At 42.1% G+C, this 14,783-nt stretch overlaps 1 protein-coding gene across 20 annotated transcripts in view; it reads left to right on the top strand.

The window, feature by feature from the left end:
- MYO18A (myosin XVIIIA) overlaps window positions 1–14,783 on the top strand; it is a 316,966-nt gene that overhangs the window by 255,369 nt on the left and 46,814 nt on the right. For all 20 annotated transcript variants that reach the window (XM_040423434.1, XM_040423435.1, XM_040423437.1 and 17 more), the window contains 6 exons: window positions 121–231; window positions 1,561–1,665; window positions 1,796–1,942; window positions 4,562–4,675; window positions 11,072–11,188; window positions 12,741–12,824. In XM_040423434.1, the coding sequence (XP_040279368.1) occupies window positions 121–231; window positions 1,561–1,665; window positions 1,796–1,942; window positions 4,562–4,675; window positions 11,072–11,188; window positions 12,741–12,824 (678 nt within the window). The remainder of the gene's footprint in view (window positions 1–120; window positions 232–1,560; window positions 1,666–1,795; window positions 1,943–4,561; window positions 4,676–11,071; window positions 11,189–12,740; window positions 12,825–14,783) is intronic.

Genomic DNA, 14,783 nt, shown 5'->3' with positions numbered 1-14,783 from the left:
GCAAGAATATTCAATGAATATTATAAATTGCTTAGATGCAAGCAGAGTAATAGTTTTCAGTTGTGTTAATTTTTTTTGTAAATATATTTTTTCTTTTTTTTTATATTTTTTTCCTTTTAGTCTAAATTACGCTTGGAGATGGAGATGGAACGGCTCAGGCAGTCACACTCCAAGGAACTTGAGAACAAAGATGAAGAAGTGGAGGAGATTCGGCAGTCGTGTCAGAAAAAGGTAGCACTGTTGGTCTATGAATTACAACTGACTTGGAGGGTAGCTTTAATAAAATGGATTTGAGTAGGAACATTAAGCGGGTTCCCTCTTCGAATTGGGGCATACGGACGTCATGGTCCTCAGTAACTCCTTCTGTGAGCCACAACAGAAACTGCAGCAGAAAACAATTCTCACTTTGGTTGATGCGACTATGCATTACATTACATATAAAAGGGTGGAGTGTGGACACATGGGTAGTCTTTATTTAGGAAAGCGTTGTCCAGATGGGACAATCCTTTATAACTATTCTCAGTTGTGTCCTTAAAGTGGTTTCTAGAATTGTAAAAGTTAGGCTAAAGGAGGAAATGGTTTAAAATAGAAAATAAACTAATTCTTCCCTGATAAATCGCCCACCACTCTGGTCATCCCAGCCAGTTTTTGTAGGCGATGTTAGGTACATTATGGTGACCTCACTGACCTCAGCGGTGATGCTAGCTTGTAAGGCAGTGGTCACATAGGTGTATAAGCCAGCAAATGAAAAAAAGGCAATCGGTGGACTGCATGAGTCGCATGGGTAGGGCTACACAGTGAGTTTAGTCACACAGCCAAAGATCGTATTTGTATTATCGCAATGCTACATCGCAACATAATGAGAGTGATCTTGCAACCAGCAAGTTACAGTGACATCTCTTATCATGACCTCATTCGCCTTCATTATGTTGTGATGTAGTAGCTGTGTAGCCCTAGCCTTAAAGGGGTTATCCGACATTAACAAAAGCTCCCCCATTTGCCGGGCCCCACACAATGATTCTACTTACCTGGCTCCTGTTGCGGTGACTGGGACGAGCCTCCCTAGCATCGCGGGTGACGCTAGGGAGGCTCGTCACCGCCTTACATTGGCTGCTCCACCCCCCCTGACACCGGATGTTTTCATCCGCGCATGGGGAGAACCAGCGGAGACCAGCTATGTATAATAAATCAGTGTGAGGGGCCCGGCATATGGGGGAGCATTTGTTAGTGTCGAATAACCCCTTTAAAGGGTTTGCATAATATTACTAAACATGGCTGCTTTTCTGCTTTCTTTCGCAAACATCACCACATTTTCCCATAGGCGGTCTTTGGTATGGCAGCTCAGCTTAATTTTATTTTTATTAATTATCAGATTTTACTTTCCTTACATTATATGGATTGAGGTGGACATGAAGGTATGCCACACATTCCTAAAACAAAAGTAAAAAAATAAATAAAATCCTGTTCTCACTTTGCACAGACTTGAACGTGTTGTGATTATAGTGTCCTATATTGGAAGACATTGTTCTTTTAACATCAGTCCTCTTTCCTTCTGAATAGCTGAAGCAGATGGAAGTTCAATTAGAAGAGGAATATGAGGACAAACAGAAGGTCCTGAGAGAGAAGAGAGACCTGGAAAGCCGATTAAATTCTGTTAGCGAACAGGTATGTTTAAAAATATAAAAGGTCAGTACAGGCAGTCGTGCATGTTCTCAGCCTTACTGCTCAAAGCAGTTTTCACTAGGCCAGCACCTGGCTTCAACATCATAATTCATACTGTTTGTACTGGCTCTAGGTCAGTCACCGTGACTTTGAAACTGAGAAACGCCTGCGAAAGGACCTGAAGAGAACAAAAGCTCTGCTTGTCGATGCTCAGATCATGCTGGACCACTTGAAGAACAATGCTCCTAGCAAACGAGAGATTGCGCAACTAAGGAGTCAGGTACTTATGGTCTGAATGTATAACAGTTAATACTCCTAGGTAAAAACTTTAGCAAGACCTGTGAGTTGAGCGGTCACTTCTTCCAGGTTTTATAAGAATTGATGTGTTGGCATTTACTTAATGATTATCTTGCAGACAATGGCTGCTATGCATCTTATTATTGTGTGATTGAGAGTTTATTTTCTTAGTGCTCATATAGCGCAAACCTATTTCACAGCAGTCTACAGAGATGGATAGAATTCACATCAGTCCCATTCTAATTTCCCAATCTTTCTTGTGGTGCAGCCACAGATGTGCTTTAATTTTGATATGTCAAAAAAAAAAAAAAGGGTGCAGTTTTTGCAACATCATATCTGCATTTATAATGCATTTTCTTCCAGCAGAGAAAAAAGCAAATCAAACAAAACTTTATTTACATTAAATGGGTTTTCCAGTTGCACACAAAAAATAAAAATAAAGCAGCATTCATTATATAAATCAGATGATGACGTTCTGTGTTCCTTTCAACTCCTCCAACGTAATTGCTATTTCTGACATGCACCCCGTGCTTACATTGCAGCTCAAGTCTTACGTGGAGTGTCTGTAGCATCAGGTCTCTGCCTCTCCTTCACCTCCCAGCTTGAACATCAGAGATCCAATCCTGCTTCAAACTCTGCTGAAAAAAAAAATCCCCGCCCTAACACACAGCAGCATTGCTGACTTTACATCTACAGGGCAGGGTCCAGGAGAATGAGCTTAACACTGCCCTCAGAGGCAAGGTCACTAATAATGTTGTGTCTGTAGGGCAGAGCCTTACACCCCTTGCCATGCCTTAGATGTAGTTGTGATGTCATCAGGATAGGGAACCAACACAGCAGCAGAAAAATGTCACATGACCACAATGGAGTGCAGAAAAATGGGGCATTACAGATAAACACTATTACTAATTGATACTCTGCTTTGTGTCTTTCTTTTTATGGAAGAAAATGCAACATAAATGTAGATATGTTGTTGCAAAAACCGTATACGTTTTTATTATGCTGTTTTTTTGCCACATCCAAAATGCAGCACAGCCATGACATGTGGCAGCACCCTAACACAAACACACACACACTTGGGACAAGTTAACCAATAAGAAAGTTAAGTGCGTATGTTCCTTTCGAAATGTTGTGCTGGTCTAGTTTGAATTCAGGACCCTATCACCATAAGGCAACAGTCTAATCCATGAGCTACAGTGCTGCTTCGGCACATTCCAGTCTGGTCTCTAGAATGAGAATCCCAGTTGAAATACCTATTTATTTATTTATTTATTTATTTACATAACACCACCATTCTCCAGAGGTTGTCCTCACTCACAGTCACCATCGAGGTTCAAAACATAAATTACAAATGAACCTTACCATATGTTTTTGGTGTTAACCAGAGTACCTGGAGGAAACCTGCACACGAACAGGGAGAACATATAGATTTTAACCCACGAATGGATGAGTGAATGTGCAGATTTCAGGATTCTGTGAAAACTGATTGACAACCCGTATGAGGAGCGTTAAAGTGACCCTTTGGTTGAAGAAAAGATGGCTGCACCCTCTTCTCAGACTACTTGATGCTAAGTGTGCATTGGGTAACCCAAAACACTTCCTGCTGCCTTAGGATTGTCCGCCACTGCTCACGTAAACAGTGCTGGCCAATCCAAGAGCAGGACTGGAAAAGTAGGAAGTGTCTTGGACTACCGATGTACAGTATGAATCAAGCAGTCTTAAGAAGAGGTGCAACCATCTTGGATGACAGAAGAGGAGTCTGAGAATTAGTGAATCTGCAACTAAAAAGATGAAATGGAGGGAGCTATGTTCGTTCCCCAGTCAATGTGAATTTTTATTCTTGAGATGGAGGTTTGCTTTAGTGGCATCTGTATCTTCACCCAATATTCCCATAAATAGATAAACTGCTGGGTTGAACTTAACACCTAATAGCAGGGGACAACTCAGGGAGGAAATGCTCTTCAAGATTTCGCTATCCTATTAAATAAGTGCCTTTATTATTATCATAGAAGAATTATTTTTCGGGGAAAAAACTCAGTGCTTAATAGGAAAATGTACTATGGCTCCTGTGACAGCTTCTTGATGAAAGTGTTACAGCCTGCAAGCTTTCGTTTGTGCTCAAGTGTACTCTGAAGGGGTAAAACAATTATCAGAAGCTCTGAGAAATCCCCAAGGGGCCCTTCCATAATGTAAGGCAGATTAGTGCCTGTTCAGTGTGATTGGCCCAGAGGGTCTTCTCCCTCCTAGTACTGCTGCACCATAAATTCTCAGTTTGCTGCAATGTTATTTACTTCTGGGAAAATATTTCACCAGCTATGACACATTCTGCTGTAAATCTGCCTTCAAGTATCTGCTGTCACACAAGCCAGAATGCATACATGCAGCCGTAAGAGATATTGCAGGAATTCCATAGGAACTGAGTCAATGGCATCATGAAAATCCTTTTGTGCATTGCCTCAAGCCTGGCACTGGCTGAGGTGAATACATTCTAGAATGTTGTAATATGTTTTTATACTATAGGCCGTAATTCAAATCTGCAGGAAATATTGATAGGTCAAGTCTTTGTCCAACAGTCTTATTGAATTTTGCATTTTAAACACAGCTGGAAGAATCTGAATTCACTTGCGCAGCTGCAGTAAAGTCTCGAAAATCTATGGAGGTTGAAATGGAGGATCTCCATCTTCAAATCGATGATCTTTCAAAAGCGAAGACAGCGGTAAGGTTTATTTCTTTATAAAATGTTCTTTACGTAGAGCCAACATAGCCTGCAGAGATGTACACAGAATATACTCCTATTGATCCCTGATTTCCTTGGGCTCAAAATTTAATTTCCCTATCTCAAGCATGCATGCATACTCTAGGGCTAGTTTCATTGGAAGCCAATTAATTTAGTCATCTGTTTGGAAGCTAAAGCTTCCTGAGGAAAATAACCTATTGTTGAAATCGCGTTTTGGTGGTTAACATAGTTTTTAAGAATTTTTGATGTTATTTTAAATTTTCCATGTAAAAACAAAACCAAAAACAAACACATGGACACATTACCTTTAAGAATACAGTGAAACCTGGTGAAATTCAACCCCCTCACCCCAGTGCTAAGGGTTGCTGGCCACACTGTGTTGCTAGAGTTTGAGTCCTTTTCTACACCATTGTGCTCAACCTTCTTTCTAAGTAGCTTACATATGGTATAATTGCAAGTACTTGCTCCATTCGAATGAATGGAGCAAGTGCTCATCATTACACTGCACTTCCGAGCCTAAGTGCCGGTGTTCTATCAAAAAACCCTACCCCATGGAAATAACTTACCCCACGTGACTTCCGGTGAAGCGATCAGCTGGAGAAGGGGGTGTGCGCCTCAGCGGCAGGGATCGCTCGCAAAGTGAACCGTGAACCACCATCCGAACTCCCTACCCTTCAGTGCGCACGCGTGGACTCATGGACACCGCGCGTGCGCCCTCAGGGGTAAGGAGATCTGATGGTTGAACAATTTGCTTGTAATGAGTTAATATGATACCTACATGGATGGCCGTGGCTCAGCTCCCGCTTGCTTATGCCATTTGGCCATGCCCCTAGGCCTTTTTGTGTGTATGATATGTGGAAAATAGGCTTTAATTCTCACCGGGGAGATTTATTGTATATACAAATTACACATTAGTGTACAGCTACAAATGACATATATATGTTGCAGATTTTGCTCAGTGGAATCTGCAGAAAATACAGTAGAAGCAGCCTGAATGAGATTTTTAACAAATCTCAGGCCGATAGTGCGCTTGCCTTGAGGCGCACACCCTCTTCTCCAGCTGAACGCTTCACCGGAAGTCACGTGGGGTATGGCATTTTCACGCGGTAGGGTTTTTTGATAGAACACCAGGTAAAGAACAGGAAGCAGCGACCACATGGAGCACCACCTCCTCTTCAAACAGATTAACGCTGGGTTCACACCTGAGCGTACCGACGCGGCTCCGGCAACAAGCGAACGCCCATTGTCGCGAGTTCCCGGAAGTCTATGTACGGTAACGCGCGACACTGCGCCCCAAAGAAGCTCCTGTACTTCTTGGGGCGTAGGGCGTTTTACAGCGCGTTTGTACGCGCTGTAAAACGCTCAGGTGAGAACCATGCCCATAGGGGATCATTGGTTCTTGCCTGTTGAGCGTTTTACAGCGCGTAGGAACGCGCTGTAAAACGCTCAGCTGTGAACCCAGTGTAACAGCGGGGGTGCCGGGTATCGGACCCCCGCCGATCAAATATTGATGACCTGTTCTTTAAGTGCCTTATACATAATTGTTTTCATTACATTTGCTTCATCCTAAATGCATATGAAGATTTAGCAATTGTGTTGTAATCTGGGAAGCGTACAAGTTTTATCATAATGGCATTTGCGTATTATAGTATATTAGTATATTACAGCATGTTTTTCCTTTTTTGCATCACTCCATAATTGGCATGTACACCATTAATTTGAAACAAAAGATGGCATGTCTTTTATAATTTTGGCATGTTTTTGTACTTCTTTTAGCTTGTAAAGTGTCACAAACATTTTGGGCTCTGTTCAGTGGCATTCTGGCAGAGATTTCTTTGTACATCTCCTCGATATTCTCATATTTACACTTTTTTTATGGTCTGAATTATACTCTGGATTTTTTGTTTTTATTTTGGCCACCCTGTAGGGCCCCATGCACACGACCATATCAGTTTTCCTGTCCGTAAATCGCGGATTTTCAGAATAAGGATGCGGTCCGTGTGCTGTCTGCATTTTATTTGTGGACCCATTGTTTTCAATGGGTCCGTGGTCAGCATTTTGTAGACATGGTCTAACCTTTTGCGGAACAGACATCCGTACTTTTCGTATCTGCATGTCCATTCTGCAAAAAGATAGAACATGTCTTATACTTGTCCTCAAAATGCCATTGAAGTAAGAAAAAAATGCGTATGCAACACGGACCGCGTGCGTATTTTGCAGATCTGCAATTTGCGGACCGTAAAGCGGATACGGTCTTGTGCAGTGATCCTTAGGGTGCATTCACACTAATGTGTGGCTGCTGTGCCTGTGTTGCAGACTGAAAATCCTGTCCTTGTCTCCACACCACAAAAGATAGGAAATGTCCTATCTTTCACAGAATTTTGTGGAAATGTGGACCCATTGAAGTCGCTGCTATCCGGAGTGCACATGGCTGGTGCTCGTGTTTTGTGGATCCACGGTTTGGCAGTCTTGAATGCGGCCTAATACTTTGCCTACTTTAGATCACATTTTCCCCATTATATATTCTCATATCATCTGAGGAACCTACTAGTATTTTCTCCGTCTTTGGGTCTTTTCCATCTACTTATGCTGTCGGCATGTGGTACCAGACACTGACTTCTACTTCGCTGAATGGCAATATTGTTGCCGTATCCAAGGACAGTGAAAATGATGTTTGTTAGCATGTTGACCTATCTTGTAAGAATTGATTGATCCTCTGCTAAGTGAATGTGTTATAGGATTTATTTATCGTGAGATCTTGTAATATCATCGTCTGGAATATTTGCTAAAGACCTTCAAATGTCTCTCTTTAAAGCAAAAAAAAAAAAAAACCCTGCTAGTAACGTAATTGGTTCTCATGATCCTGGTTTTCTAGCATAATATAATAATAAGGCAATCTGCATTGTGACCGTCACAGCTGCATTGAGTCCCGAATAAAGTTTTGTCCTCGGTTAACCTCTCTGCTGCTGGATACACTTGCTATGTTTGCTATTATCATCATGCGGAAATGATACGGGTAGCTGGGGCATGCAGCCTTGGAATGACATTTTCATTTAAACTAAGTTTAATAAATGTCTCTTCTAAGCTATGTCCAGTTTCCCCCCCAGTAATAATAAGATAGATGACAGCTAAGCCAGAGCCAGAGAAGTCGTTTTGCTTTTGGAATGATGTGCTAATAGATTCATTAACTTTCTGAAGCCAGCATTATTCTCTTTATTAACAGCACCACCCCTCCTAAGTCTAGCGCCGTTGCTTTCTGCCTTCAGCTGCTATGCCGCATAGCTGTGAAAATAAAGAATTATAGACAAATGTGTTTCTAAGTCCATTAAATAAGCTTTACCACCACACCAATTTTCATATACTCCAACAGATTATTTAGTATGTAGTATCTTTGCCCAGACTGGTGGATAGGGAACCTCTGCCTTAGGGCTCATGCACACGACTTTATGTATTTTGCAGTTCGCAAAACACAGATCCGCAAAAAAATGATAACGTCTGTATTGCATCAGTGTTTTTTTTAGCAGATCCATTGTATCAATGCCTGTCTTTGTCCGCAAAACGGACAAGAATAGGACATGTTCTATTTTTTTGCAGAACGGACATATGGAAATGGAATGCACACAGAGTCATTTTCTTTTTTTTGTGTGGACCCATTGAAATGAATGGTTCTGTGTACGGACCTGTAAAAAAATGGAATGGACATTTAAACAAAATACATTTGTGTGCATGAGCCCTTATATAAAGTATTTTCATGTTAAAAGCGGGTAAGGGCAGGACGATACATACTTGCTGCTTAGAGTCAATGTGTGTAGCCCTGCCGTAGCGCAGTTTTCTGCAGGATTTTCATACAGGTTGTGACGAATACCACCCCTCGTGCCCGCTTGACGTCAGACGTCAACTACTTCGAGCTCATGAGATACGGTATGGTCACTGGTTACCAAGGCGTGACGTTACGCCCTCCTGGAGGAGCGGGTAACGTCAGTCGTGGTACAGTTTCACAGATTCCTCTGGTCCACACAGGCACAGAGAGGCAACAAGCTGAGAGAGCCTTTTCACTGCCCCAGTGAAACAGCGCGTTATCAGCCCGGGAAGACTGCCACCAGTTCCTTGTTTGATATAAGCCCGATCCACTAACGGGATTATATAGGGTGAGAACCCAACCCGCGGTAGCGTATAACTAGGCCGAAACACGGACGTGGGGAATCGTGATCGAGATACAAGACAGCACAAGATTAAATTATATATTTAATCGCCTTAAGGGCTCACTAGAAGTAACACTATACACACAAGGAATATATACAGTGGTCTGAGGTTACAAATACAGGTGGTATGGTACAAACAGGGTTAAGCCGAACAAAAGTCAGTTTACCAGATGGAAGAGTCCTTTTGGGTGGTGTTGAGTTCTTAGCTGTATTCACATAGAGGGCAGTGATGTCAGCAGGTTGCAGGTCCCTCTAAACAAATGGCACAATGTGATCCTCCTTCAGAGAAAAGACAAGCACGCTTGCTGGCACAAGCCTTTTAAATTGTAGCTGGCCCTTCCTTTTCCTGCCTCTGGGAAGGGTCCCCCCCTCCCTGCTGATCCTGGCAGCTCAATGACCAACAAAACCCTTTAGGGTTCATAGGTTCAGACCAGGTCACAGGGAGATGGTTCTGGGACCAACAGACCCGCCTGGGTTCCGGCTACATGTAGAGTCCAAGCATGGTACCGTTAGTTTCTGTGGGTGGATATGTATATCTCCCTTCCCTGGCATCCCACCACCAAACCATGACCACGGGCCTGTTCATCGTGGCCACAAAGACACAAATATGTATCCGGTTTGTGCCCGTGTTGACCGGGCGATTCATAATTCCTTATGAACTGCCGGCCCCAGAATCTCTGATAATTTCCATTGAACTGGGGAATGGAATAGACCTCCTGCAGCGAGGTCTTTCCTGTTCCATTAGCTGGGTTCCTGGCTGGCTGAATGGAAGTGTGAAAAGTTGTAAACACTGGTGGACTGCTAGAGGTCCTCTGCCATCTGCTGGCTTTGAAGCAGGGCCCCCCTGTGGAGCTCACTACCTCTGCTACCTTTCAGCAAATGGTGGGTGTGGAAACATGGCTAACAGTAGATAATAATCCATATTCCTCACACAGGTGTTAACATACTGGTGACAAGGGTTTGCATTTCTGGTCTCCTATTGCAAACAGTGAAAGGGGGATGAGGCTCCTTCTTCAGCCAGTTGACTCACAGGCAGACATATGGTAGTGAAGAGAAGGAAGGAGGAACCTGGCTGATCTCCTGGGACACATGTAATAGAATCCCTTATATGTTTGTCGTAGCTTCAATATATAAAATAATATAAAACAGGATAACATAAAATGGTAGGCAGATATTAAGGGAGGAATAGATGTTTTGTTATATACTTTATTACTGTAAGTGGAGTTGGACACTAATGTGGTCATTTACTGAATGTGGTAATGCAGCCCTATCCTCTCTCTATATTAGACATCTACACACTAATGTTGGGTTTACAGGGGCCGAGGAGCAGTTGATTATCGGGAAGGAAGTGTTCTTTTCTGACAACTTGTTGCTCGTTCAGTGGGGGTAAAGCTCTGTATTTACATGCAGTGATCACCCCCACAGTATCAGATGCTGGTGCCGACATACTGCAGCTTAGCTCTCGTTCACCTGACTAGTACCCTGGCACCACCACTAGACAGTGGACAGAACCTTGAGATTTTGGTTCCATTCACTGTATACCTTCTGGCTCCAACTGTTGCCCAAACCAGATAATTATGAGGGTACCGGGGTTGGATCGCCACCAATCTAATATTGATTAACTGTCCTGATGATAGGACATCAATATTTAAGTCTAGAACACCACTTTTACACCCATTGCCTAGCAAGCACTGGCAGGGGAGGGAGCTGTGACAAGAAAGTAATCCAGGAGTATCGAAACCAGGGTAGACCAGCGCAATTGTGAGAAATTAGAGCAATCTTAATCACAAAATTAATACATTTTGTGAACAATAGCATGTTGGCTATGATGTAAAATGTGTAAATAAAATAAGACTTTCTTTGCTGCCTCGTTTATGTGAGAGAATTACTCCCGGACGTGCCGTATAGCTGTTGATGTAATTTCTTAGATTGTCAAGGTTGCCTTTTGTTGGTCACTACAAATAAAAATGGAATGCATTGGGCATTATTGTTACTGTCTCCTGGAAATAAACTTTCATCAGTTAGCATTTCTATCAAAAACTTAAATTCAGAAGAGGAACAAACCTAATGAAGCCGCTGCAAGCAAAATGACAAATGTCGTCGTTTAATGCTTGTGTTTCTTGCTCTCTGGTCTTTGCTCGTTAATAACCAATTCTGTATTTTTAATTGACAGATGGAGGAGCAAATCAGCCGTGTGCAGAGGGAGAAGAATGATTTACAGAGCAGAATGGAGGAGGACCAGGAGGATATGAACGAGCTGATGAAGAAACAAAAGGCAGCTGTAGCTCAGGTGACTCCTTATTATTATTATTCCTATTACGTCTTTTCAGTAATTTTTTTTTTTTAATTTTCTTTAAGAAAATCTTACAACTGCTAAAGGCAGTCTTGCCTGAGAATAGTTTTCAAATCAAATTAATTAGACGTAAATAGGTATCTCAAGTTAACATCCAAAAAGAATATGTCTTGAAGCTCTTTCTGAATTGAGACATTGACTTTTATGGTAGCAAACTACAGGTAACAAAGCAGAGAAAATATTCTTCCTTCAAGAAAAATTGATGCCTAACTATTAGTTGCCCATTTATGTGTTCTGTGTGGCCTAGGGCCGAGTAGCCGGAGAGACTCCAGTGCCTTTCCTAGGTTAATAATCGGGCAGTACACCATCTTTTTTTTAACATTTTTATAATGGTTATTATTGTATTTGATGCAAATAAATTTGATACAAGTCAACGCAGAGTCATGTTAACAAGTCAGAACTTAAATCTTGTAAACTATCCATGCCACGAGATAACTGTCTACCGAAATCTCTTCCACCCAATTCCCCCATATGCATGCTCGACAGACCATGCATGTCTTGTGAATCAGGGAGAAGAGATAGCCGCTGCCTGGTGCCTCTAGTGGGTCGGTTATCTCCTGAGGTCAAACGGGATCACACATGTTTAAATCCAACATGACATCTGAAATCCAACCATCTCTGACATCTGCCATTGGGAGACTCCCACACACATTAGGTGGTCAGTCAATCCCACTCAAATCAGCAGGCTTGGCCGACATTCACCTAGCAAGTGTTTGTGGTGAAGCAATGCCAGTTGTACGTATGCCGTATACGCCTATATTCAGCATTCTGCACAATCATAAAGTACAGAGGGACTGCTGTTTGACAAACATGAACCAAGCCTTTTTTGTGACTACATGCCAAGCCTCTGGATAAACAGATTTCATGGCCCCAAAGTCTTGAGCCACGTTTAATGCACGTGTAATGTGACAGGTCGTCCATGCACTTCTAAAACCATCAAAGTGATAGTAAATAATAGTTAAACTTAAAATCTAATATTTGAGGCTTTTTTTGTATATGACTCAGATGAAACGACCATAGCATGAGATTAGGTCCTTTGGCCGGCACATGTCCATTTGCTCCTCCATTCAGATCTCCGTGCAGTGTATTCTCTGCTTGTTTTCATGGTATTTGTATTCGCCAGAAGATATAATAGCTATGCTACAGTTTCACATGTGCCTTTTGCTGGTCTTGCCCTACAGCCTGGATTATTGCACGTTGAGCTGAATGCTCTGCCTGTTTGAGCAGAAGACGGCCGGCACAAAACCTGCTGCTTACAAACATCGAGTTTAATTAAATGCACAACTTTATCAATAGATTAACTGCTTGTAATGTAAATAAAGCAAATCGATTTTTGCTGCAGACCAGTTTGCTCAGTCTGAGAGCCTTGGGACTTGGTGTGTTTTGTGGAACTCCTTCAAGCAGAGAATATTTCCTTGTATTATTTTGGTGGGGAGGGCATCCCATTCTCAATGAGCAAGCTAACAAACCCTGTCATTTCCTCCCTTAGTCCTCCCGAGACTTGGCTCAGATCAATGACCTGCAGACGCAACTTGAGGAAGCCAGCAAAGAGAAGCAAGAGATGCAGGAGAAGGTAAGAGTCTCCCTGGCCTAGTGCCAGTACATAGTATGCATACCATTACGTTAAGGAACACTCCAGAACAAACTCATTATACTGTGCAGAGCCTGAGAAGTGGTGCATGGTGCAGGGATTGAAAGAACACAGAAGACAAGATCCTTCTGCAGAGATGGATTGGCTATAGAACTTGCAAGGAAATTTCCCAGTGGGCCGATGCCCAGGGCGCTGCCCAAGCCACTACAGAGGGAGAGCTTTTGGGCAATATTTGGTGCTGCACTGTGATATATGGTTCTGATATTGTTGACTCAGCCTACTTGTGTTGCCCCACCTTGCATCGATTTGGACCCACCAACAACATGGGGCCACTTTTAGGTTTCTTTCCAGGGCCACATTAGGTTTCCAGTTCACCCCTGTCCTTCTGTCATACACAACCCCCACAAACCATGAACTAGGAAATAAAATAGTCCCTTGACTGTGACCACACTATCCAGTGTCTAAGACAGCCATGCTACTCTTTGATTAAAATATAGTGAAATTATTCCACCTGTTTAAAAAGCACATGTCAGCAGGATCACCCCTATTAAACTAGACATGCTGTCTGGTAGGGTTGTCCTGCTGATTAAATTTATACTTGTGTGGTCAGTTGCTGCATTCCTGAGAAAAAAATACTTTAAAGGGGTTGTCTTCCTTTAGAAAAAGGCATTTATCATATAGATAAAGGTAGGGGTTATGGCCAAGCTGCAGCACAGAGACGAAGCCGCTGCTGGATTGCAAGGGTGGTCGTAAACATGGAAACAAGCAGCATATAATGTTATGGAAAAATGAATCCAGCCAGCCAAGGAAGCAATATGGACAATCACAATACATTAGTAAGTGCCTTGTATTAACTTTCTCTACATGATAAATGCCATTTGCTGAAGTGAGACAACCCTTTAATTATTTATGCAAATTAGGGCTTACTCACACCAAGGGGTGGATCCTAGCCTCTTCAGGGCATCTTATTTCAGCTTTTCAGTGCTGGTCATGCCCCTCAGTGCACCGGATTTGCGGACCGTAAAAATGGCTACAGCCGTGTGCATTAGCCCTTATTCAGCAACATGTCTTCATGTGCATATAGCAGCTATTCAGGATTCTAGGAAAAGTGCCAGCCTGCTGTTAGAGCAGTAAAGGCAGCTAGGGGGTTGCTTTTTTTTAAAATCCAGGAATTTGGTAGTAGTATGGTATTTCTCACTCATTGCACCGATTGGCCTGAAACATTGTGGTTAAAATCTTGTGGCAGAGAACAAAAGATATCTTATTTCTTATTCATATTTCCTTACTTTTCCTGTAGTATCATTAAGCAGCATTTAATGTACGCTCCCAGTCGCTGGATAAGTCTCCTTTTGCTGACTATATACTGTACACGTTTTACAGGCCTAATAATTATCTGCCCTGAGAGAGCTCGTTAATAATTTGATAAAACTTGAAACACATAATTGTCTTGGGACTAGAACCTTTTTATCTTTTCAGGAAGACTTTTATCTACTTTAATTGCTACATAAGTTATAGCAGGATTGTGTAAGCAGACAGAGGTCACACTGCTTCCTTCTGAATGCATTTCAACATGGACTGAATGCAAATAGGCTATAGCCAAGCCATGCCGTGTAGAGGGGCACGCTCAGACATTACACCAGTCATCATGATGCAGCATAGGGTTTTTGCATCGTTCTCTTATTTATGGCAGATACAAGGAACCCATTTCCATCTGAGCCATGTTTGTTTTTTTTTTTTCCATTCTCACCTTCTAAGAGCCATAACTTTTGCCATTTTTATGTCGGTGTAGATTGTTTGTATTTTTAATGACATCATTTAATATTTAGAATAATGTATTTTACAAAATATAAAAAAAAAATATTCATTGGGTAAAATGGAAAAGTATAATTCCACGATTGTGTTGACTGTGTGGTTTTGGGGGAGGGGAGCTGACAAAAAAAC

The sequence above is a fragment of the Bufo bufo genome, chromosome 3 (assembly GCF_905171765.1).
Source record: "Bufo bufo chromosome 3, aBufBuf1.1, whole genome shotgun sequence".
NCBI lineage: Eukaryota > Metazoa > Chordata > Amphibia > Anura > Bufonidae > Bufo > Bufo bufo.
This window is presented reverse-complemented; position numbering and strand designations above follow the sequence as displayed.